Source organism: Podarcis bocagei (assembly GCF_964188305.1).
Source record: "Podarcis bocagei genome assembly, chromosome: 2".
Lineage (NCBI taxonomy): Eukaryota > Metazoa > Chordata > Lepidosauria > Squamata > Lacertidae > Podarcis > Podarcis bocagei.
The window spans coordinates 6,181,222-6,206,431 of NC_138126.1; the positions used below are offsets into that span (position 1 = coordinate 6,181,222).

Consider the following 25,210-nt stretch of genomic DNA (forward strand, 5'->3'; position numbering starts at 1 on the left):
TATGTAGTGTGTGAGTGTGAGTGTGTGTCTTTGTGAAGTTTGTACAAACTGAATGATGGGGGGGTGTTCCTGCTACAACGGAGAAATCTGAGGGCTCCCTTGGACAAAAAAAAAAGGACACCAGCCAGGAATACCAGAGCAAAACAGCAGCCAGTAGGCTTGGTCTTGATTGAAGACTGTCGCGACAGGACTCCCACCTGCCACAAGGTGGAACAAGACGGAAGCAAGCCTCTAACAAAAGAGCCCCCAAATTTTTATTAGCTGCTAATCCCCATGTTACACCCCCCCAAACTACATCATGATTACATCATGAAAGGGGAGGTCTGGTGGCAGTAATCTGAGCATCCTGGACCCTGCCCCATGGTTCTCCTTGCCCTCCACCAAACGCCCATCAAGTGTAACAAATGAGATATTTACATTTCCCTGTTTCCCAGCCAAGTCAATCCCACCCTTTTGTCTTCATCTGGGTTTGTTATTTCTGGAATGGCTACCTGTCTGGCACTCAGGTATCAAGATGCCAGTATTATCACTCAGGCAGAGGGGCTGCTGAGTAGCTGAGCTCACCTGTCTATATGAATTTCTGAAGTTTCCCCAGTGAGCCAGTACATAGGTACATTTATCAGTGAATTCTTACATTTGGTATTGTGCAGCAGAGGCCCTTTGAATAGACAGGAAGAAACTGCGACGAAGTGTTTTGTGGGGACAAATCACAAAAGTCACAAAAGTGATTGTGCTGGTTTTGGTAGTGGGCTGCATGTGCATGATATCTGATGGAGGGGCAACCACACCCCCTCCCCAACCTATACATAAATTCCTGCAACAGTGTCAGATCTTCAGTTTGCCCGTGGGGGCGCGCATGCGTAAAACTCCCAAGGCTTGCGAAGGGGGGGGCAGGTCCTGCCACTCAAGTCTTCCGATTTGGGCAAAGGCACCCAGCCCTGCTTCCTAGAGAGGCAGGAAGTATGATTCTACAAGCGAGGGAGGCGGAGGAAGGAGAGAGAGAGATTGAGATTGCTGAAGGGGCGGGACGCCATCCCTAACTCGGCCTGGATGGAGAGAAAGGAGCTTGGAGCAGGCAAAGGAGAAAGGGGTGCGCAAGGAGGAAGGGGGGAGGGAGGGTTTGCTTTTGGAGGAGGGTTCAAAGGAGCCCCACCCCCAGCTTCCCTGTTTAGGAACCCCCTGATAGAGCAGCGTGGGAAGAGGCGCATCCGTGCAGCCCACTTGCGACGCGTGCAGTAAAAGCGCGCTGCGGTTCCCAGCGCAAGATCCACCGCGATCCAGTATCAACGCTGTAGTTCTAGGCTATGGAGAAGGGAGTGGGGGGTTGCTGCAGGGAAGACGCCCTTTGTTGGAAAAGAGGGGGAAACGCGAGGGGGAAAACTCCCTTTCTCCGCCCATTTGGTGTGCAGGCAGTTTGCAGACGTCTTCTGAAATATCTCATGGGCTGTCACATGGAAGAGGGAACCAGCTTGTTTTCTTCTGCACCGGGAGGGTAGGACCAGAACCAATGGCTTCAGGTTACATGAAAGGAGAATCCCACTAAACATTTGGGGGAAAAACTTTCCGACAGTAAGAGCTGTTTGACAGTACAGCGGGTGCTCGGGTTGCGAACATGATCCGTGCGGGAGGCATGTTTGCAACCCGCAGCGCTGTGTCTGCGCACACGCGGGTTGCGATTCGACGCTTCTGTGCATGCACAGCGCGATTTAGTGCTTCTGCGCATGTGTGAGCGCCGAAACCCAGAAGTAACCCGTTCTGGTACTTCCGGGTTCGGTTTGGTGCGCAACCCGAAAATGCACAACCTGAAGCATCTGTAACCCCAGGTATGACTATAGAACCTCCTTCCTTGGAGGTTTTTAAGCAGAGGTTGGATGGCCACAGCTGTCATGCATGCTTTAGCAGAGATTCCTGAATTGCAGCGGGTTGGACTTGATGACCTTTGGGTCCCTTCCAACTCTAAGATTTTATGATTCTCCAGCTGCAAAGTGGTCACCCGACTGCCTTGTTTTCAGCGCAGGGTCTTCCGACCCACCCCATTTGGCTCAGGGGACATAGCCTTGGAGGGGAAGTTATATGGCGAGAGGTGGGGCTGGGATTTGCCGTACTGTTTTTTACAAGGCCGACTCAGAATCCAAAACCCAGTCACTTGTTCGTTCATTGAATTCATTTCCTACCTTTTTCTCCAAGGAACTGAAGGTGATGTAAGTGGTTCTCCTTCCCAGTGCAGGTACCAGGCTATTTTGCGCCCTGGACAATGCTAACTATCAAAGCAGTTTACCTATGGGACCACCTCTCCTAGTATGCCCTGCAGAGGACCGTAAGGTCCACAATTGACAACATTTTGGAGGTCGCAAGGTGGTTAGATTGGTCTCAACTAGGACCAGGGCCTTTTCACTACTGGCCCCGACTTGGTGGAATGCACTGACACAAGAGACTAGGGCCCTGCGGGAGTTGACATCTTTCCACAGGGCCTGCAAGACAGAGCTGTTCCGCCTGGCCTTTGGTTTGGACTCAGTCTGACTCTCACGTTTCCCTCCCCTTATGGTTTTGATCTATGGGCTACTTTTAAAATGAGGCTGCATTTTAAATTGCATTTTAACCTGTATTTTAAATTGCCCCCCCCCCATTATGTTTTTACTGTAATTTTACTGGTGTTAGCCACCCTGAGCCCGGCACCGGTCGGGTAGGGCGGGGTATAAATAAAATTTATTGTTATTATCAATTATAATACAACAAACAAACATATAAACAAACAAATGAAAAGAGACCACCAGCTGAGTACTGATGGAACTCGTCATTCACAGATCATACGCTGATCAGCGTTTCCCAGACTTGGGTCTCCAGCTGGGACTACAATTCCCATCATCCCTAACCACTGGTCTTCCTAGTAGTAGATAGGTAGCCGTGTTGGTCTGCCATAGTCAAAATAAAAAAATTCCTTCCAGTAGCACCTTAAAGACCAACTAAGTTAGTTCTTGGTATGAGCTTTCGTGTGCATGCACACTTCTTCAGATACACACTGGTCTTCCTAGCTAGGGATAATGGGAGTTGTAGTCCAAAAAACAGCTGGAGACCCAAGTTTGGGAAACACTGACGTAGAGGGGGGAAACAAAAGTATGAAGGATGGAATCCTCCTCACTCCCTGTCTCTCCTTTGCAGGCATTTGCAAGCTACACCCTATTTTAAAGGACATCTTCACAACAGCTCCAGGTGTCCCAGGAGTGGTCCAGTTTAGGCCTCTTCTTTCATCTCCTCCTGGCAGCACAATGGCTTCTGAGACACCGTCTGTAGAAGGAGCAGAAAGAACTGCCAGGCAACCATCCCAGGTAAGGAAAGGATTGTTTTGGGAGAGGCAAGAGTGGATTGAGTCTCTGTGGGCTGAGTGGGAAGGGGCTCTGAAAGAATATGTCTTTTTAAAATAATAATAAAAAAATCTTTATTGAAAGTTCATAAAGTACATAATTATATGTGCACTGAACATGTTGAGACGTAAACAAAAAGAGAAACAGAACCGGTGCAGAAGGATAAATAAAGGGGGGAGGGGGGAACCCAAAACTGCATACTTTGCAAGGTAGGTATTGTACTTCACCAGATCATTTGCAAGAATGGATTCCAAATATCATCAAATTTGTCCATGGCAAGCCTGCATTTATTGTATGCAAGTTGTTTGTATGTTGCGAGTTTGTATAAATCTTAAATCCAGTCGTAGAAGGGAGCCGCATTTTTATTTTTAGAATTCATCAGTACAGTGGTACCTTGAGTTAAGATCTTAATTTGTTCTGGAGGTCCGTTCTTAACCTGAAACTGTTCTTAAACTGAGGTACCACTTTAGCTAATGGGGCCTCCCGCTGCCGCCGTGTCGCCAGAGCACGATTTCTGTTCTCATCCTGAAGCAAAGTTCTTAACCCAAGGTACTATTTCTGGGTTAGTGGAGTCTGTAACCTGAAGCATCTGTAACCCGAGGTACCACTGTATCAGTCTTTTTGCTGTGGTAAGGGCATGGGGAGTCCACTCGTATTGTCCTTTTGTAAGGTTCCATTTGCTAGGTATATAATTATATATAATATAATACACACACATACACACACACACACACACTATAATAATGCCTTGTTGTCTCCATGGGAGCCAGTGTGGTGTAGTGGTTAAGAACGGTAGACTCGTAATCTGGTGAACCGGGTTCGCGTCTCTGCACCTCCACATGCAGCTGCTGGGTGACCTTGGGCCAGGCACACTTCTCTGAAGTCTCTCAGCCCCACTCACCTCACAGAGTGTTTGTTGTGGGGGAGGAAGGGAAAGGAGAATGTTAGCCACTATCACTATCCTTCGAGTAGTTATAAAGCGGGATATCACATCCAAACTCCTCCTCCTCTTCTTCTTCTTCCTCCTCCTCCTCCTCCTCCTCCACGTTTGGCCTTATATCAGAACATCCTGCCAGATGGGGGCTGTTCTCACAGATGCCACCCAGATTCCTGTGGGAAGCCCTCCAAGTGAGACCTGAGTCCAATAGCCCTCTCCCCTCTTGTGGTTCCCAGCAGGTATAATTGCTTCAAATTTTGGAAGCCGACGATAGCTGTCCTGGCTAGTAGCCACTGATAGCTTTTTCCTCACCGTGAATTTGTCAAGTCCTCTTTTTGAGCCACCCATCTTGGTGGCCATCACTGAAAGATCTCAAAGGGACAGCATCCAACCACTGTGTGGCCCTTGCCTATCAGGAGGGTGGTGCATGGCGAACCTGTTACCGTATTTTTTCTACTTCCAGGGCCTGATGACCTTCCGGGCTCTCTTGACCTTCGAGGAGGTGGCTGTGTTTTTCACGGAGGAGGAGTGGTCTCTGCTGGATCCAGGCCAAAGGGCTTTGCACAGGGAAGTCATGGAGGACAATTATGAGACGGTGGCCTCGCTTGGTAAGGACCCTTTTCTTTCTTATAACAATAACAATAATTTATTGGCTGGTTTCCAATAATAGGGAACCAGGCGGAGGGCCTTCTCGGTAGTGGCACCCGCCCTGTGGAATGCCCTCCCACCAGATGTCAAAGAGAACAACAACTACCAGACTTTTAGAAGACATCTGAAGGCAGCCCTGTTTAGGGAAGCATTTAATGTTTAATAGGTTATTGTATTTTAGTGTTCTGTTGGAAGCCACCCAGAGTGGCTGGGGTATAAATAATAAATTATTATTATTATTATTATTATTATTATTATTATTATTATTATTATTATTCCACAGCATCATTCCAAAGTGATCTTGCTGGGACACAGGACACAGACGTGTTCTATTCACTTCATGCAGGAGTCACAAAATCAAAATAATACCTTTTATTAGCTTTTAAAAGGCTCGATTTTGAATTGTTGAGTATTATGTGACCAAACCTAAGCCACCTTCTCTGATTCCTTGACAGAGACAGACCTCAATTCCTGTTGGAAAGGAGAAGATCTGTTGGGAAGAAAAAGAGAGACATCATCAGGTAGGAATTAACTTTGTCTGGGAGCCATCTTCATAATTTACTCACCTGTCTGCTGCTTTGAAAGCAGTTTCTAAACCATTTCAGGGCCCTGGCGACATGTTTTGCATGTGTGTAGATGGTCTTAGGTTTAATCCCTGGAATTTTGTGACTGCAACTAAAGTCATTGGAATCACAGAGCAGGTAGTGATCTTCCCAGTTTGGCTTCTTTCCCAGCTTTCCTAGACTTCTGTTCTCCTCCTTGTAGAAATGTATATACCACTGTTGTTACAAAGGAGAAGATACCATGCACATCTAATTTTAATGACATCGTGTGCTATATGGACCAGAAAGGAATAAGAGTTTGTGTGGGATTCTGGAATGTTCAAAAGGTGACCTTGATTTCAGCAGTTCAGTCAGAGGGGGCAATCACGGAGATGCAAAAAATCTGAGAAACACCTAATTGGGCTCAATCTGTGATTGTTTCTGCCTTGAAATTAAATGTGATTCTTCTTAAAAGCAAGGTACCATAAAATAAAGGCACCACTTTACAAATACTAATAGTATTAAAACAAATTGAAGAACTGTTATCAATAAACTTATTATTCCAGTGCATTACAAAGAATACCCATATTCCTGTGTCTTACCAGGTTGAATTATGTGTACCCGTCTATAATAAGCTAATAAAATCATTGGTATTATTGACCAGATCTTATCAAACTATTCATATACAATAGGAGATGTACTTTCCCCCTAGTTCTTGGGAACAAGTTTTCTGTTTTGGTGATTTAAATAAAAGCATTAAATTTTTACAGGATGAAAAAGAATAGAGATAAAACATGCTTTCCCCCTTTCCTTCCACACTCTGCAGATGATGTACAAAACAATGAGCTATGTAGGGAACCACATATGGAGTCATCGGCAGCAGCCAAGCCTGAAGTTGGAAAAGAGATGCTTGGAAATCACAAAGGACCCAGAATGCCTGAAAAAAGAACATACACCGTGATGAAATCATTTACATGTCTGGAGTGTGGAAAGAGCTTCAGTCTGAGCTGTAACCTTATTACACATCAGAAAACCCACGCAAAGGAGAAACCATTTAAATGCAGGGAGTGTGGAAAGTGCTTTAATAGGAGAAGCAGCCTTTGCAGACATTTGAGAACCCACACAGGAGAGAAACCATTTGAATGCATGGAGTGCGGAATGAAATTTAGAGCAAACAGTAACCTTACTGAACATCAAACGATCCACACAGGGGAGAAACGGTATCAGTGCATGGAATGTGGAATGAGATTTAGAGTGAGCAGTAATCTTACTACACATCAGAGGACGCACACCGGGGAGAAGCCGTTTAAATGCATGGAGTGCGGAAACAGCTTTACACAGAGCAGTAAACTTACTGTACATCAAAGAAAACACTCAGGGGAGAAGCCATTTAAATGTGTGGAGTGCGGAAAGAGCTTTACACAGAGCGGTAGCCTTAGTAAACATCAAAGAACCCACACACGGGAGAAAACGTTTGAATGCATGGAGTGTTGAGTGCACCTGAGTCTTGAGTACTCACCGTACTCGTCATGAAAGAACTTGCAGAGGGGAGAAACCATTTCAATGCAGGGAGTGTGGAAAGAGCCTTAGAGTGAGCAGTAAGCTTACGTCACATCGAAGTACACCCACACAGGGGTGAAGCCATATAAATGCAGAGAGTGCAGAAAGACCTTTGGCAGAGTAGTCACCTCATTCATCATCAGAGAATCTACACCGGGGAGAAACCATTTAAATGCATGGAATGTGGAATCTGTTGGAGTAGTCAGCTTACTTATCAGAGAATCTACATGGACGGGCGTCTGGGGAAAGCTGTATCACTGGAGAAAATCTCTGATTAAGACCTTGAGGGATTCACTGCCTGTTGTGGTACACAGTCCTGAGATTCCTATGGAATTCTGTTATTCCAAGTAAAAGGAATAAGACGTTGGTTTGAAGAAATCCCGCTTATGGCTGCTTTGCATAGGCACACACCCAACACTCATTAAAGCCTCTTTAACAGCCTAGTCCCCTACACAACCCAGGAATCATCCATAATCTATAACCGTGGTTCTCAAGCTCCTGTCTTCAAGGGCTGTCCTCAGTGACTGAGAAACTCCTGAGCCTATTTCTGCACCACTTAATGATTGTTCTGAAGTTTAGCAATCATAAGGTACTGTTCTAGATGCTGTACAGTGGTACCTCGGGTTAAGAACTTAATTCGTTCTGGAGGTCCGTTCTTAACCTGAAACTGTTCTTAACCTGAGGTACCATTTTAGCTAATGGGGCCTGCTGCTGCTGCCGCCACGCCGCCGCTGCGCGATTTCTGTTCTCATCCTGAAGCAAAGTTCTTAACCCGAGGTACTATTTCTGGGTTAGCAGAGTCTGTAACCTGAAGTGACTGTAACCTGAAGCATCTGTAACCCAAGGTACCACTGTATAAGGAATTCAAATTTCAAACCAACAAAATTCAGTGACGAATAAAGCAATAAAGGTCCTCTTAAAAAATCAGTGTCGAGAACACAATAGAAGTCTTTAATGTGATAGTTCCGCCGCACATTCTGTGGTCCACAATCCTCAGTTTGGGAACCCCTAATCTATTCCTAGTTTTCACCTCAACTTACTATTGGACCCCATATTTCAGCACAGGAGCTTATAAGATTTGGAAGGCTGGAAACAAGTTTCCAAGGATGAACTTTTTGAATGAACTTGGACTAGTTCATTCTTGATAAGGATGAACTGGAACTAGTTCTTGTTCCTTTTTTAAATGGGCTTTCCAAGCACTGGTCCCATAAATCCCATAGAAGCAGCTTCCCTTAGCATAGTGGCTTGGAACAGGGAGGGGAAGTTCTGCTAGATATCAAGGCCTGTCCCTCTCCCCCCTTTTTTCTGGATTTCCTGCTCAAGCTCCGTATGTCCACTTTTTCCTTGTTTATTGTGTGTGCTTTTTTTTTAATGCTGTTTGCTTTCATACTACCTTAAGCTGGGGATAAGTAGGATGCTATCGAAGCACCTCAGTCTGTCCCCATTTGCCTTTAAAGAGGGAAGCTCCAAGTCAGAATTCAATGGAAGTTGAACTGTGTACAAGGGGTGGACCCTTTTATGTTCACCTACTGGGCAAAACATTGAGTGCCTGCTTCATCAGATCCTTTCCACTTGGTGACATGACCTTATTTTCAATGATTTGGTTCACATTCCATCTCGTTTGTTACCATTTTGGCAGACCTAGTTCCCTATTCTTACAGATTGCAGGGTGGCATTTTTATGTGTTAGTTGTAGCTCGCCTCTGGGGTTTTTTTGGGGGGGGGGTAGGTGGGGGGCAGCCACATGTTATGTAAAACAAGGCGTACCATGTTACATAATGGAGAGCCATTGCTCATCAATGGAAAATAAAGCAGTGGTTTTCTTTGGCTTGAACCTCTGTAGGGGTAAAACCCAATAGCTTTGCCACGGTGAATTCTAGGGCTGGGCCACAGTGGGGCAAAATGTGAAGGGGGTACAAAGATGGCTGCTTGGGATGTGACAAGACATGCTTCCTCCTGAAGTGGTATTTCCTGATTCAGAACTGAATTTTGGTAGCAAGTGAAATACAAGTGGATGCCTGGGGGAATCGAAGGAATGAGCATGCAAGCTGGCAAAGCTTGCCACAAGTCAACAATATGATGCAGCAGAAGAAGAAAGAAAGAAAAAAGCTAATATTGTTGGCTGTGCTCTCAGAAGTATAGTGTCCAGATCAAGGGAAGCAATAGTACTGCTCTTCTGCCTGAAGTTTTGTGTCCAGTTCTGGGCACCAGAGTTTAAGGATATTGGCAAGCTGCGACATACACTGAGAAGGTTTTTCAAAATAAAAAAATTCCTTCCAGTAGCACCTTAAAGACCAACTAAGTTAGTTCTTGGTATGAGCTTTCGTGTGCATGCACACTTCTTCAGATACCAAACTTCAGATACATAACTGGAACCATGGAAGGTTTTTCAAGATCATGAAGGTTCTGGAAATCTTTAAAGAGAAGAAGGGTGAGGAGAAATCTTGCAGCTCCTTTCATTTAGTCCTCCAACTGGGCAAATGAAGCGAGCTCTGGTTCCTAGAGGGGCAGGAAGTTAAAATCTGGTTCCTAGAGAGGCAGGAAGTTAAAATCGGACACGACTAAACAACAACAAATACATGAGAAAAGCAAATTCTATTTTACACAAATGAAAACGCAAGTCGAGCTCTTCTTCTGTGCTCAGCTAACTCAGCTAAAATATGGTGGGCTGTCATAAAACAGGTACATGTGATCGCTCCTTTGCTATGCAAGATAAAAGTGGAGTTGGAAGGGACCTCCAAGGGTCATCTAGCCCAACCCCCAGCAATGCGGGTCATATTATGACACTTTTCCTGCTTGGGAGACTGCTGGCTACCGCTTTTTGGTTTATGTTTTTTCCTCCTACGTGTTGTTTAAAAAAACTCCCTAAGAGCGTGTTAAAAGCTCGCCTTTCTTTGGGCGTGAATGCGCGCACGCACCTTAAGTCCTGCGAAGGGTTAATGCACAGAGCTCTGCTTCCTAGAGGGGCAGGAAGTTGGCCTCGGAAGGAAGGGGCGGGGCTTCACCTATATTGCTTCCTCCGGGTTCCGGACGGCGGAAGGGAGCTGCTGGATCGGGCGCTACAGGTGAGAAGAGGTGTCAGGTAGGATGGAGGGGGGGGAGGGGGGGATTTGGAGGGGGGCGTGGGCGCTGGAAGGAAGAGAAGGGACCCCACCCCACTTCTTTCCCATTCCTCCTCGGATCCTTCCTAAGGGGGTCTGGCCCAGTTGGGAAGTCAGAAATCGCTCCCAGTTTGGGGGATGCTCTGAGTTGGGCAGGGACGGAACTCTTTTCGGAGCCAGGAGCGGAGACGAGGTTGGAGGAGGACTGAGATGGCCAGACTGACCTTAGATAGTGCAGTCTTTCCCCCCCCAAAAAACTTGGGTCTCCAGCTGTTTCTGGACTACAACTCCCAACATCCCTATCTAGTAGGACCGGTGGCCAGGGATGATGGGAATTGTAGTCCATAAACAGCTGGAAACCCAGACTTGGGAATCACTCATCTACGTATGTATGATCTGTGAATGACAGTAGTAGTAGTGTATGATCTGTGAATGACAATAAAATTTAAATATTGAGAGAGAGAGAGAGAGAGAGAGAGAGAGAGAGAAAACAGCTCCTATCTGTGGGCTGTTAGGCTCCTGAATGAAAAGATAACAACGGGGCAACTGACTTTAGGGTTTGGTGGGTGTGCGTCAGTAAACGAGGGGAATTAAGACTAAGAGAGCTGAGTGCCCGGTGCTCGTGTAATCTCACTGTATACAAGTTGTACAAGTGACAATAAAGTATTTCATATATATGATATGTGAATGACTGTAGTAGTAGTATATGATCTGTGAATGACAAGTCCTACCAGTAGTAGTAATAATAATAATAAAAATTATTATTATTATTTATTATTTATACACTGCCCATCTGGCTGGGTTTCCTCAGCCACTCTGGGCAGCTCCCAACAGAATATTAAAACCACAATAAAACATTCAAAACTTCCCTAAACAGGGCTGCCTTCAGATGTCTTCTATAAGTCAGGTGGTTGTTTATTTCCTTGACATCTGATGGGAGGGCATTCCACAAGGTGGGCACCACCACCAAGAAGGCCCTCTGCCTGGTTCCCTGTAACTTCACTTCTCGCAGTGAGGGAACCGCCAGAAGGCCCCCGGCACTGGACCTCAGTGAGCTCAGTTGTCTGTTTTCATTTGCTTGCGCGTTTGTTTACTGTATTATAGCAGAGGCTGCAGACGGCCGACGTCCCTCCGATCTCCTGTTTCTCCCCTGCAGGCCCTGGGGTGACCCCGCTTGACGGCTGCAACATGCTTTAAAGTGCATTGGGGGAGCAGCTGTGACTGCCGCGGGGGTGGCCCCGTTCATCCTTCACGCCCTGAAGGCAGGGCTATGGCCTCAGGTTCACAGCCGGGACTGTCTCTTCCTTGGGGTGAAGTTGAAAGAGCTTCCTGGCAGCCACCTCAGGTAAGGGGAGGAGAATCCAAGAGAGTGATGCGAGTTTCCTGGGTGCCTCTCTGTGTGTGGAGATGCAAGGGAGACTGAAAAAATATGCCTCTTTTTTCCTTTCCCTTCCCTTCCTTCCTTCCCTCCCTTCCCTTTCCCTTTCCTTTTTTTTACTTTTGGCCCAGCAAAAGTGGCCGTGATGGGAACTGATAGATAAATGAAAGCACACATGCATCTATCACGTCTCCTTACACGCTTGGGAAATGGTGGAATGAATTCTACTCCTTTGTCCAGGGCCTGGTGACCTTTGAGGACGTAACTGTGTTTTTTGAGGCAGAGGAATGGGCTCTTCTGGATCCACGCCAAAAAGCTTTGCATAGGGAAGTCATGGAAGAGAACTACGAGACTGTGACCTCTCTAGGTAAGGCTGCTTATTTTTTCATTCAATAATAGATGTCTGAGGAATGAATTTAGTAGCCCCGCTCCATACGTCCTTGTAATTGAGCCTTTTCTGATGTTATTGAGCAGTTAAACACAATTGCACTTTCTATTCCATTTGCTGCTTCAAAGGTTGGAGCCCGTATACTGCTCGGGATTTAGTGAATGCATGTCCACTAGTAAAGGTAAAGGGACCCCTGACCGTTAGGTCTAGTCGTGGCCGACTCTGGGGTTGCGGCGCTCATCTCGCTCCATAGGCCGAGGGAGCCGGCGTACAGCTTCTGGGTCATGTGGCCAGCATGACTAAGCCGCTTCTGGTGAACCAGAGCAGTGCACGGAAACGCCGTTTACCTTCCCGCCAGAGTGGTACCTATTTATCTACTTGCACTCTGACATGCTTTTGAACTGCTAGGTGGGCAGGAGCAGGGACTGAGCAACGGGACCTCACCCCGTCACGGGGATTCGAACCGCCAACCTTCTGATCAGCAAGTCCTAGGCTCTGTGGTTTAACCCACAGCGCCACCCACGTCCCACATGTCCCCTAGCTTCCTGTTAAAATCCTGCAGTTTTTTATTCTGCAAATGTTCTGGGCTTTTTGCTTACTCTCACTTTTGTTATGCTGTAGGTGTAAAAGCATCTAAGCAAATGGACCCACTTCATTAACTAGCAGGGAGTTTGAGCTTTTGGGCCACTCTGGCAAACTTCTGTGGACTTCTGTTTTCTAAAAGTTGTATAGTTCTTTATCTCAGCATCTGATTGGGGGGGGGTGTTCCACACTGCGGGTGTGACTACCAAAACGACCCTCTGCCTGGTTCCCTGCAACCTCACTTTTCGCAGTGAGGGAACTGCCAGAAGGCCCTCAGTGCTCCATCTCAGTGTCTGGGCTGAATGATGGGGATAGAGATGCTCCTTCAGGGATATAGGGGCGCAAAGGTACAATGCTGACCCTTAGAGCATACTCCTGTTCGTTCCTTTGCAAGCACAGCTTATGTTCACTGTATTTTTAAAATGTGGAAATAGCTAAAACAGCTGTGGAACTTCTCCAACTCTCCCTTGGAAATGGAAGCATTTTGCACTTCAGCATGTTTCAGCAAAGACATCCTTTTTTGAACCTGGGGAGAGCAGTGGTTCAGGGTAGGGGGAGGTATGATGTGGGAGACAGGGCAAGCTGGGAAAGGGGCATATGACACAGACAGTGACTGTATGGTGTGCCAGCAAAACATGGGGTGTTTCGATTGTCTTGTCAGCCAGCCCTCAGGTCTGTGGCTCCTGTTGCTGAATACCAGGTTGGTTCTGAATATGACCTCCTTCATCCCTGATCTGATTGTGGATGAGGAGGCTGATCTGGTCTACATCACGGAGACCTGAGTGGGTGAGCACCGTGTCCACTTGTTGCGGCATCCGGGCAGACATGAGGGTTGGGTAGGGGTAGTTGCTGTGGCCTATAGAAATTCCATCTCACTCTCCAGGCTCTCTGTCCGGTTGGCTGGCTTTGGAATAGCTGGATATTTTGTGGTGAGTAAGTAGAATCAGACGTAATTGGTCCTGTGTGTTTCCTTCAAAGTATCAGACCTCAATTCCTGTTGGGAAGAAGGAGAAGATCCACTTATCCGGCATCCTAGAGAAGAGGAGATATCAATCGGTAAGTGCTTAGCTGTCTTGTGGGGCTCCTTTTGGTCTCGGTATTGAAAGATTTTTATGCAGTGACTTTCAAAGAGAGTTAAGTAAATTCACGGAAAGTAAAGCTGTCCATGGCTTTTAGCCAAGACAGCTATATATCAAACATCTCTGAATCTGGGAAGAACAGCAGGAGGGGGCTCTTGCCTTTATGTCCTAGTGGAATCCCCATAAGGATCAAATTGGCCTGTGTAGGGATACGGGACAAGACAAGCCTTTTGGCTTCATGCAGTAGAGTTCCACTTATACAGAGAAAAGATGGTCTCCTGGTTGAGGTTTCGCTTCCACCTTGCCTTGCATTAAAACAGCTGCTTTGGCTTCTAGAATGCCGCTCAGCTGAGCTAAATGGGCAGTGAATGGCGGCTCCCAAGCACCAGATTGATTCCTCTGGGTCTGCACAACCATGTTCTGACTGATCTTCTTGGTTTTGGGAAGGGGAACATAGCAGTTAGCAAGCTTGGAACAGCTCCGTCTTTTGTACTCGGAAGTAACTAGCCTGTTTCTGTTTCTATGGCAGACGTTCTGAAACCAGACCTCGTTTCTATGCCCGGAGAAAACCCAACAGGACAGGCCTCCGAGGAAGGGAAGAAATTGGCAGGTACTGATATTAACAATGTCAATGAAAGAGATTATAATGAGAACAAAACTATGATGCAATATCTATGCTATTTAGGCTAAAATCAAAGTTTGCCAGTGAAATACACCCCATTTCTCTGTGTTAAATAAAGCTGTGCACCAGATCCAGCCCAAACGCTGATCCTGAATGAAATTGCATCAATTCGGGGAAATCTTGGCTTGAACCAGATTGGCTGGAGACAGACAGAGATTGTCCTGAATCACTTTGGCCTACCTGAGAGATCTGGTACTGATAAATGGCAAGACAGTTAGGTGACAGGACACAGTAGAGGCACCAGAGAATGAAAGACATGCTGTCTTAGTAGAAAATAAATCCTCTTAACTCTCTCGGAATTCCTTTGCAGTAAACATGTATTCTTCTTTGGCAATCACTTGTAGCCGAGTAAGATTGTCTTCCATAAACACAGTTTTAACAGTGAGTCCATAAGTGACCATGGAGGCCAGTTCTGGATCTACATGTCCTTCCACATGTGGGGACATAGGTTTCCAGGCAGGAATTGATCACGGTGAGGGTTTGCCAAATGTGCCTTCCGCTTAGCACCTTTCTCCCTTTTGTCCTGAGTTTGTTGCTTCTTCAAAGTCCATGACACCTTTGGTAAAGGCTGTTCTCCAATTGGAGCGCTCGCAGGCCAGTGTTTCCCAGTTGTCAGTGTTTATCCTACTTTTTTTTAGATTTGCCCTGAGAGAGTCTTTAAAACACTTTTGTTGACCACCAGCATTACACTTTCCATTTTTAAGTTTGAAATAGAGTAGTGGCTTTGGAAGACGATAATCAGGCATCCACACAACATGACTAGTTCAACAAAGTTGATGTTGAAGAATCATCACTTCGACACTGGTAATCTTTGCTTCTTCCAGTACACTGGCATTAGTTCGCCTGTCTTCCCAAGTGATGTGTAAAAATGTTTGGAGGCATCGTTGATGGAATCTTTTGAAGAGTTGGAGATGGTGTTTATAAGTGGTCCATGTTTCACAAGCTTACCGGCAAACAACGGCAGATCTCTCCACATGTGCAAACAAATCCTTCTGCAGAAGCAGTTCCGATTGGGTCACAAACAGCTTTAGAGAGCAGTGCTGGTTGGGAGAAGCCTCTTCTCTGCTCAAGGAAGGTGCGCTGCTTCTACCCATCAATTGATAGGTAGCTGTGAGTGTAACTTGCTCTAGCAGAGGAAGAATCAGAAGTTTGCTTTAAGCTCACAGTATCACCCTTACCTGCCCCACACATGTTCTCATGTTTGATGTCAGGTGCAGGGTGACTGGGGAAGAGGTCCTTAAACTGATCTGCAGGACCAAAAGGGGCCAAGTTTGGTCTGTGGGCTGGAGGTTCCCCACCCCTGTTTTGCACTATAGGGTGTTCAGAAATTAGGTGAAGGTAAAGGGACCCCTGACCATTAGGTCCAGTCGTGGCCGACTCGGGTTCCGGCACTCATCTCGCTTTATTAGCCGAGGGAGCCGGCGTACAGCTTCTGGGTCATGTGGCCAGCATGACTAAGCCGCTTCTGGCAAACCAGAGCAGCGCACAGAAACGCCGTTTACCTTCCCGCCGGAGCGGTACCTATTTATCTACTTGCACTTTGACGTTCTTTCGAACTGCTAGGTTGGCAGGAGCAGGGACCGAGCAACGGGAGCTCACCCCGTCGCGGGGATTCAAACCGCCGACCTTCTGATCGACAAGTCCTAGGCTCTGTGGTTTAACCCACAGCGCCACCCGCATCCCTTGGTTCAGAAGTTAACCACATTTAAATTTGGCATATAGTGGGGAAATGGTCTGTGATTAGATCCTTTGTTTTTCTCTTGAGATTCAAACATGCTTCTCCTCTCTCCCCACCATCAGATGATGTGCAGAATAATGGGAATTCTAGGGAGCGATGGTCGCCAGAGATCATCAAGAGCGAAGTGACCGAAGAGATGACAGAAGAGACGCAGAACAATGGGAGCTACAGGCAGCAATGGATTTTGCCATCGGGGATCGTCAAAACTGAAGGCGCAGAAGAGATGCAGAATAATGAGAATTATAAGCAGCAATGGATTTTGCCATCGGGGATTGTCAAAACTGAGGCAACGGAAGAGATGACGGAAGAGACGCGGCACAATGGGAATTATTGGGAGCAATGGACTTTGTCATCCGAGATCGTCAAGAGCGAAGCAATAGAAGAGATGACTGAGAATCTGATGGGAATAGAATGGCAAGAACAAAATAATTCCAAGTGTGGGAAGATGAAAGCATTTGATGCTCAGAATCCTAACATCCAACCGACTCCAGTATGTGTGATAGTGTTTACATATAAATTAGAATTAAAAAGGAGTTGCAAAATGCAGAGGGGAGGAACCTTGAATGCAGGGAGTGTGGAAAGAGCTTCAGACAGAATAACCACCTTAATTAATCATCAAAGAACCCACACCAGAGAGAAGCCGTTTAAATGCACTGAGTGTGGAATGAGCTTCAGCCTTTGCACACACTCTGCATATAAAGGGAGTAGAAATAAATGGAGGGACCGGAGTATTTTCGCATTGAATGAGTTTACGACTTCTATTGTTTGGAAGGTGAATCAATCAGCGTAGAGAAAAACGTAAGCAGTGAGTTTTGATGGAAACAGTCTCTATGTATGCAAGATGACCGATGGCCATTCATAGCTGCCATAATTGATGACAATGCAAACTTTAATAGCTGTATTGGAATGAAAAAACGTTCCCACAATTCAACCTAAATAGCAAGTGACCTCCTCTGTGAATTCTTATCAGGGTCAGACCCAGGCATTCTGACCTGGGCCAGCCAGTCGGAATAGGACTTCGGACAGGTAGTGTAGCAAGATAGGGAAATGTCTGGAGAGCTCAGGTGGAACATGGGCAAACGTGCATTGCACACTTTCTAGTAATTGTCTGCAGCCTAATTTGGACGGAAGGCAAGCTTAGGGGAGACGAACATGAATGAAGTCTTATTGAGAAGTTTGGGGCACTTAAGTTTGTGAATGAATGGGTTCCTGCAGTGATTTGAGGAGAGCAGGTTTTAAGGTGTGAAGGCATGCAAAGGTATGGGAGATAGCATAAAACCTAGCTGACCTTGCAGGCGGGAAAGCAAATACTGTATTGTCTTTTCGCTTTTGCAAGCTCATTTTTGGGTGAAGACCAGGGTGGATTTTATTTAAATCAAATTGAATCAATTTAAATCACTAGTCAGTAAAATTTCATTTAAATCGTTTTTTTACAGACTGTCTCCTTGCTGATATCATCTTAATATTGACAACCAGAGGAAGGTTTCATTTTTGGAATAATAAATTTTCATAGTATTTTACAGTTATATCAAAAATTACTGATTTGGTTATACTATTAGAAATACATAGATAATTATGAAATCATGATGAGGTTTAATAAGTTAACTGTTTATATTTGGGCAATGCCAGATTTGTTAGGAAAATCCAGCAATAAGGGGAAAGAGGCTAGCTGCTCTAATACTTGTATTATTAAATCTCAGAGGAAAAAAGTGAGGCCATCAACTTTTTCGAAGTGGAAGCTAGAAAATCCGTGGCTGGAAATGTTTGCTGATGTTATGATCTGCCTCGTCTGCAAAGAATTTGCACGGGCCGAGGATACGAGTTTCGTGAAAGGCTGCACAACATTCAAGATTGAAACGGTGGGTTTATATTTATATTCTGCAGATACAATTTGCCAAATTTGTTAAATGTGACAGTTGTTTGGTTTTTTTTAGTTAAATGGTCTGGGGAAACCAGCCATTAACAGCGACAGATTTTAATAGGGCATCATGAGAAGCAGCTGCCAATTTTCCCTTGTTATTATTAGGCTGCAAGTTACTTTTGCAGCTGAAACAAGACACAGATATAAACATCTCCTAGCTTTCATATACCGTAATTTTCGCTCCATAACACGGAATTTTTTGCTCCTAGAAAGTAAGGGAAAATGCCTGTGCGTGTTACGGAGCGAATGCCCTGGATCAGAGCCGTGGCTGCCGCCAGTCAAGCAAAGTGGGAGCCGCTTGCAGGGCTTTGCACGGCTCTAGCTTTGCTTGCTTTACAGCCAGGAGGAGGGGCTCCTTTGCTTGCTTTAAAGCTACCTACGGAGGAGCCGGGGAGGAGGGAGGGAAGGAGAGCCATGGCAGCAAAGCGGGCAGCAGCCGCTTACATGGGAGGAGGGACAGACGGGAGCCATAGCGAGCCGGGAGAAGGCAGGCAGTTCAAAGCCAGCAGGCGCTTTTAAAGTAGCCAGCAACAGCTGCTGCAGCCTCAGCTAGCAATGGTCCCAGCGCTCTCTAAACGGAGCAATGAGGCTGCAGAGGGACAGGAGGGCTTGGATCAGGAAGGATAAAATTTAAGCAACCAGCAGCAAAAAAACCCGAAACCAACCTGGAGCTCTGAGCCACGAGCGCAGTGAAAACCAGGAAGTAAAAGAAAAGGCTATCCCCCGCTTCTCAGCTGTTTTCAGGCAGGATAGATTTGAGCATTGTCTGGGTCCTAGTGCCCCTACTGCTTTCTTGTGCTCCATTCCATTGCTACTGGTGGCTGCTTATCACTCAAACTGAACCTGATACCAGTAGCCACCTGTACAAACAAAGTAGAAGGCTGCAAGGAGGAGTGCTTTTACACAGCTAATGGCGAATCCCCTGCAATCCAAGTCCTCCTCACTTGCTCAAATCTATTCTGCCTCAAAACAAGGAGCGGAAGGAAAAGGCTGCAAACTGTTAAATGGAAAAAACCCCAGGCACAGGGCAAATACCTTAAGTATACCTTTAAAGCAACAGTGCTCTTTCCCTCCCTCCTCCCCGCTCAGCTCGCAGAAAAGCTCCTTCTCCATCCACCCCACACGTGCTCCTTGTCCTTTGAGTGCTTTTCCTTCCCTCCCCACTTAAAACGTGGTTACAAAGCACGGATCCACATGGATCCTCAGGATTTTTGCACTGGGTCACCCCAAACTCACCATCAGATCACATGTCTGTGGCCACAGCATGAACCACAAAAATCATACATCTACTGTTTCGTTTAGAATATTTTTTTCTTGTTTTCCTCCTCTAAAAACTATGTGCGTGTTATGGTCAGGTGCGTGTTATCAAGCGAAAAATACAGTATCTTGTTTTGCTGCTCTGAGTAGGGTTGCCACTGCTGCAACAAAAATGATGGAAACCTATAAAGAATTCTAGCCCGTGGTGGGCGCTACATCTGCACAGCTCCTCTTGTTTTTTCCTGTGTGACATCATCTTTGCCAGACTCCGTGCCTTCAGGCAAACAGCCTCCTGCTTATTCGTGCACACCTCGGAAATGATCTCTTTCAGCTTTTGCCTTCTGGAAGAAGGTACAGGGTTACAAAGACTAGGACTAGCCGCCTGAGAAAGAGTTTCTATCCAAATGCGATTTTGGTTTTAAACGCAGTGTAAGGAGTCTCTATGGGAGTATATTGTTTTAAAAATGGGGTATCAGAGTTTTTAGGAGGCTAACCAGGTTGGGATGGCTGGGATAGCAGGCTTGTTGGGTTTTGAATGTCTTATGTAGACTTTTCGATTTCGTTGTTCTGTATGGGACAATGACAATAGAGATTATCGTATCGTATAGTATGAAACAAAACAGATGAATGGCATTGGGTGTTTTTGTTCATTAGTTCTTTGTCCTTATAATCATGTCTGTTCTGGTTTTTAAAACGGCAAAACGTTCCAGTCTGCAATTAAATAATGCCGTAAATTATTCCTTGAGCTCAGAGCTGGCAGAGGAGGAACTATCATGCCACCACCAGGCTCCCGTGGACCCCAAGGCTGGTTGCCTGAATCCTGCAGAATCACAAATGCTGTAGATCAAGCCTTGCTTGCTGTTGGAATCAAGTGCTTGTACTACCATTCTTTCCACTACCATGAGCAGAAATAGGCGGCAGAAAGGCAATATTCCCCCCCCCCCCGATATATTTTATTAAATTTCCAGAAATATCACATATGCAGTCCAATACATAATACAGTGGTGCCTCGCAAGACGAAAAGAATCCGTTCCACGAGTCTCTTCGTCTTGCGGTTTTTTCATCTTGTGAAGCAAGCCCATTAGCGGCTTAGCGGATCAGCTGATAAGCGGCTTAGCGGCTTGGGAAAAAGGAAAAAAAACCTGCAGGAACTCACAATATATTTTCGTCTTGCAAAGCAAGCCCATAGGAAATTCGTTTTGCGAAGCACCTCCAAAATGGAAAACCCTTTCGTCTAGCGGGTTTTCCGTCTTGCGAGGCATTCGTCTTGCGGGGCACCACTGTAGATTTTTCTTTTGTTTTGTCGACTTCCCATCCCGTTTTCCGTGGTTTATTTATTTCTCCCCTTGCTGAACTTTGTCTTCTTTCTCCTATACTAAGGATGCAGGTGGCGCTGTGGTCTAAACCACTGAGCCCCTTGGGCTTGCCCTTCGGAAGGTCGGCTGTTCGAATCCCTGTGACAGGGTGAGCTCCCATTGCTCTGTCCCAGCTTCTGTCAACCTAGCAGTTCGAAAACATGCCAGCGCAAGCAGATAAATAGATACCGCTGTGGCAGGAAGGTAAACAGCATTTCCATGCGCTCTGGTTTCCGTCACGGTGTTCCACTGTGCCAGAAACGGTTTAGTCATGCTGGCTACATGACCCAGAAATCTGTCTGTGGACAAACACTGGCTCCCTCGGCCTGAAAGATGAGTGCCACACCCCATAGTCACCTTTGACTGGACTACCACTACCAGTAATAATTTATTTATTTATACCCCACCCATCTGGCTGGGTTTCCCCAACCACTCTGGGCGGTTCCCAACAGAATATTAAAAACACGATAAAACATTAAACATTAAAAACTTCCCTAAACAGATGTCTTCTAAAAGTCAGATATTTGTTTATTACTTAACTGCCCAGGAGTCCTTTACCTTTTACCTACAATAATCTCTCATTCCTTCTGTTGCTCATAGTTCAAATATTATACTATAATACTATTACTTTAAATAGTCCAAAAAAGGCTTCCATTCTTCCATAAAACAACCATCATTAAGCTGTCTTATTTTAGCTGTTAACTTTGCCAGTTCAGCATAGTCCATCAGTTTGCTTTTCCATTCTTCTTTGGTGGGAATTTCTTCCTCTCATTTTTGTGCAGAAAATATCCTGGCTGCTGTCATTCCATACATAAATAAATGCTCTTCAGCACTGATTCTGGATTGTTTTATTTGATGTTTTAATGTGCTGCAAACGGCTTTGATTTTTTTAAATATATGAAAGTGGTATAATAATAATAATAATGATAATAATAATAATAATGTGATGCAGCAGCAAAAAAAGCTAATGCTCTTGTAGGCTGCATCAATAGAAGTCTAGTGTCCAGATCAAGGGAAGTAATAGTACGACTATTGTGCCTTATTTATTAATTTTATTTATTGAATTTATGTATCTCCCTATACCTGGTGGTCTCAGACAACTCTTGGAATACTGCGCCCAGTTCTGGGTGCTACAGTTTAAGAAGGATGTTGACAAGCTGGAACGTGTGCAGAAGAGGTTCAACTAGGATGATTAAGGGTCTGGATATCAAGCCTTATGAGGAACAGTTGAAGGAGCTGGGTATGTTTAGCCTGGAAAAGTGGGGACTGAAAGGAGATATGATAGTCATCTTCAAATATCTGAAGGGCTGTCCCATGGAGGAGGGAGCATGCTTGTTTTCTCCTGCTCTGGAGGGTAGGACTCGAATCAACGTCTTCAAGTTGCAAGAAATGAGATCCCAACTAAACATTTACAGTAAGAGCTGTTCAGTTGTGGAACAAACTTCCACAAGATGTGGTAGACTCTCCTTCCTTGGAGGTTTTCAAGCAGAGGTTGAATGGCCATCTGTCACGGATGTTTTAGTTGAGATTCCTGCATTGCAGGGGGTTGGACTAGATGACCGCTGGGTCCCTTCCAACTCTTAAGATTCTGTGATTCTATAATAACAAATTTTATTTTTGTTACCTTTTCAGATAAAAAAGCACGGTGCATCTGCTACTCACCAAAAAGCTTGCCGTGCTCAATTAGCCAGGTTGAATCCAATGTCCGCGCCCCTGTCAGTCCCGACGGTGCAGGAATTAAGAACGATGGACAGCAATTTGCACAGTAACTTGGAGAAGCTGTTCAATACGGCATACTTCATCGTCAAGGAGAACTATTCGTTTGACGACTTCCCGGCGCTATGTGCACTGCAGAAGAAAAACGGCTTGATAGTGGGCGAGACGTACAGGAACGACAAAGCGGCCAAGCAGTTTGCTCATTACATTGCGGAAAGCCTTCGGCTGGAGCTCAAGTACAAACTGAGCAAAGCAAATTTCTTTGGGATTTTGGCCGACGGCTCGACGGATAGATCGAACGCAGCTTCCGAGATTGTTTACTTTTATTATATAAATGAAGCGGAAGTGAAATGTAGTTACGGAGCCCTTAAGGAATGTCCTAGTGAGGATGCAGGGGAAGTGAAGTCGACCATTGAGTCAGTTCTCGACGGATACATACCCGATTGGAAAAGCAAGCTGACGGCCATAAGTTTCAACGGGGCTAGCGTTGATACGGGCAATGCGTCTGGGGTTGCGAAATTGTTCCAGGACAGCTGTCCAGGTCTGGTGGCTGTGCACTGCGTCGCTCACCAACTGGAGCTTGCGATAGGGGATGCCTTAAAGTCCGTCAAATTCGCCGGGCTTGCCGAAGACGTCGTGAAGGGTATATACACGTTTTACCACAGTAGTCCTAAAAGGGCAAAGGAGTTGAAAGAGATAGGCGAAGTCCTGAACGAGAAAGTGCTTCGCCACATAGGTATCACCGGAATCAGGTGGCTGCAGTCGAAGAACTCTGCCGTGAAAGCCCTGGCCGACAATCTGCCCATAGTTGTGGTGCACTTGCAGCAGATTGTGAGCGGCTCCAGCACAAAGCCAGATAGGAAGGTGGAGGCCAAGCTGAAGGGGTACTTGAAGCGTTTGAAATCGGAGCGGTTTGTCAAGTTTTTGTTTTTCATGGACGACGTTACACACACACTTACGAGGTTATCCGAGGTGTTTCGGAGGAAGTGTGTGTCCGTCAGCGATGTGAAAACCAGCTTGACGGCAACGAAAGAGAGGTTGCAGAGGATGGTGAAAGACAGCGGGCCTCAGCTGCAAAAGTTTGAAAGTGCCGTGCAGCTGGAAGGCGGCGTGTTAGTGTACAAAGACGTGGAAATCGTTAGCAGCGCAAGCGAAGTCGGCTGCTTTGAGGAAGATCGGCGGGTCTTGCTGAGTTCAATCGTGGAAGCAATCGACAAATGGTTTGACCGCATCGGAAACGACAGAGTTCTGCGAAACGTCGAGATATTTGACCCGTGCAACATACCCAAACCGGTCGGTGGAAGGGACACGTCCGCAAGTAGCCACGGAGAAAAAGAACTGAGTGAACTATTGCAAGCCTTGCCCAGCAACGTGAGAGTCGACAAGGAAGCCATCTTGGAGGAGTATCAAGAGTTCAAAGTGTGGGCTGGCAACAAGACAAGCATCACGTGTGAAGAAGCTTGGCAGCGCCTTCAAGCAGAGTCAACGGCTTGTGCTTCGTATATTAATATATGCAAAGTTTTGAACTTCTTGCGAGTCCTCCCGCTTAGCACTGCCGAATGCGAGAGGGGGGTTAGCCAACTAAACCTGGTTAAAACGGACAGTCGGAAACGTCTGCTTGCGACGACCATTGATGACTTACTGATGATCAAGATGAATGGTCCGGACCTAGAGGTTTTCAATGCTGCAAATGCAGTTAATTTGTGGTGGAACGATGTTGCCAGGGGCCGCATTAGAAGACCCCACTTTAAAAACAAAGACTAGGATGTTTTAAAAACCGAAGTATAGTCCCAGTATTTTTATTGTATAAACAAAATGAAACAGGTAAGTGTGGTTTATTCATTCGCCTTTTGTAGCAAGCTTTGCAGTTTTTTTAGTCCTTGTCACAGGACTCATAACAAATTTATAGTAATCTTGGCAAATAAATTAGTCTTACAGATTACTGTAATGATAGTGCCACCTTCTTATAATTGGTTTATGGCTTTAGCACAATTCAGGGCCGAATCTAGGTTTTTTGTCACCCGGGTCAAAGACCCAGTTTGGCCGCCCGCCTCCCAGATGTGTGTTTGCATACATACACATACAAACACACAAACACATCAACACATTTATTCTTAAAGGGCATAACAAGTAGGCAGTATATCATTTGAATACAAAGAAACCCTAAGAAGCATTATGACTGTATGGCCAAAGGGGCAATGAGCATCCCTTTCAGTAAAAGCAAATTGTAAAAGTAGAACTTCCGTGTGCAGCAATTGTCTATCTGAGGTCAGGTTTTGAATTGGATTTAATTGGTCACAGGATCATTAAAAGACTGCATTTCCATAAGATCAGCCAAGACCCTCTGGTTTCCTTTTAAAATACTTCCCCCCCCCCCCGAGGCTTTTTGCCACCCACCCTTCTTATTGGTTCTGTGCAAACCCTTTCAAGGAGTTTTGACGTGTGAATTTACTCCTGAGTAAGCTTCAACAAGATTCCTTTCAATTATTATTTTTTGGATTACTCATTTTAGGAAATGATGGTTTTGTGGTCGTTTTAGGTTCCATGTAAGGTCAAAAAAAAGGTTTTTGCTAGTCTAAAGTAGAAAGTGCCCTTCCATTACAATCCTAATGCAACCAGACAAGAGCTTGCCAGGGAACTGCCTCTGGCAGGAAAAATGCTCACACACCCCTTACTTTCCTGTGTGTAGATCATGCGTAGTCTGTAAAACGACTCAACCTTCGCTATTTAAACACATTCAAAGTTCTGAAGGAGTCATAAAATTGTAGAATTGGAAGGGACCCCAAGGATCATGCGTAAGCAAACTAAGGCCCGGGGGCTGGATCCAGCCCAATTGCCTTCTAAATCCGGCCCGCGGATGGTCCAGGAATCAGCATGTTTTTACATAAGTTGAACGTGTCCTTTTATTTAAAATGCATCTCTGGGTTATTTGTGGGGCATAGGAATTCATTCATTCCCCCCCAAA

At 45.7% G+C, this 25,210-nt stretch overlaps 1 protein-coding gene across 7 annotated transcripts; it reads left to right on the forward strand.

The window, feature by feature from the left end:
* Window positions 1–950: 950 nt before the first annotated feature.
* LOC308580378 (zinc finger protein 862-like) lies at window positions 951–25,210 on the forward strand. 7 transcript variants are annotated; one of them, XM_081181861.1, is made up of 8 exons: window positions 951–1,090; window positions 3,160–3,326; window positions 4,763–4,907; window positions 13,476–13,553; window positions 14,106–14,186; window positions 16,059–16,486; window positions 17,697–17,855; window positions 22,162–25,210. In XM_081181861.1, the coding sequence occupies exons 1-8, from the start codon at window positions 1,051–1,053 to the stop codon at window positions 24,007–24,009; spliced, it is 2,946 nt and encodes a 981-aa protein (XP_081037987.1). In that variant the 5' UTR covers window positions 951–1,050; the 3' UTR covers window positions 24,010–25,210. The 7 variants fall into 7 exon arrangements, with proteins under 7 accessions (XP_081037987.1, XP_081037988.1, XP_081037991.1 ...); XM_081181865.1 differs by lacking the exons at window positions 951–1,090; window positions 3,160–3,326; window positions 4,763–4,907 and adding exons at window positions 9,594–9,730; window positions 11,306–11,494; window positions 11,768–11,894; XM_081181863.1 differs by lacking the exons at window positions 951–1,090; window positions 3,160–3,326; window positions 4,763–4,907 and adding exons at window positions 9,975–10,113; window positions 11,306–11,494; window positions 11,768–11,894.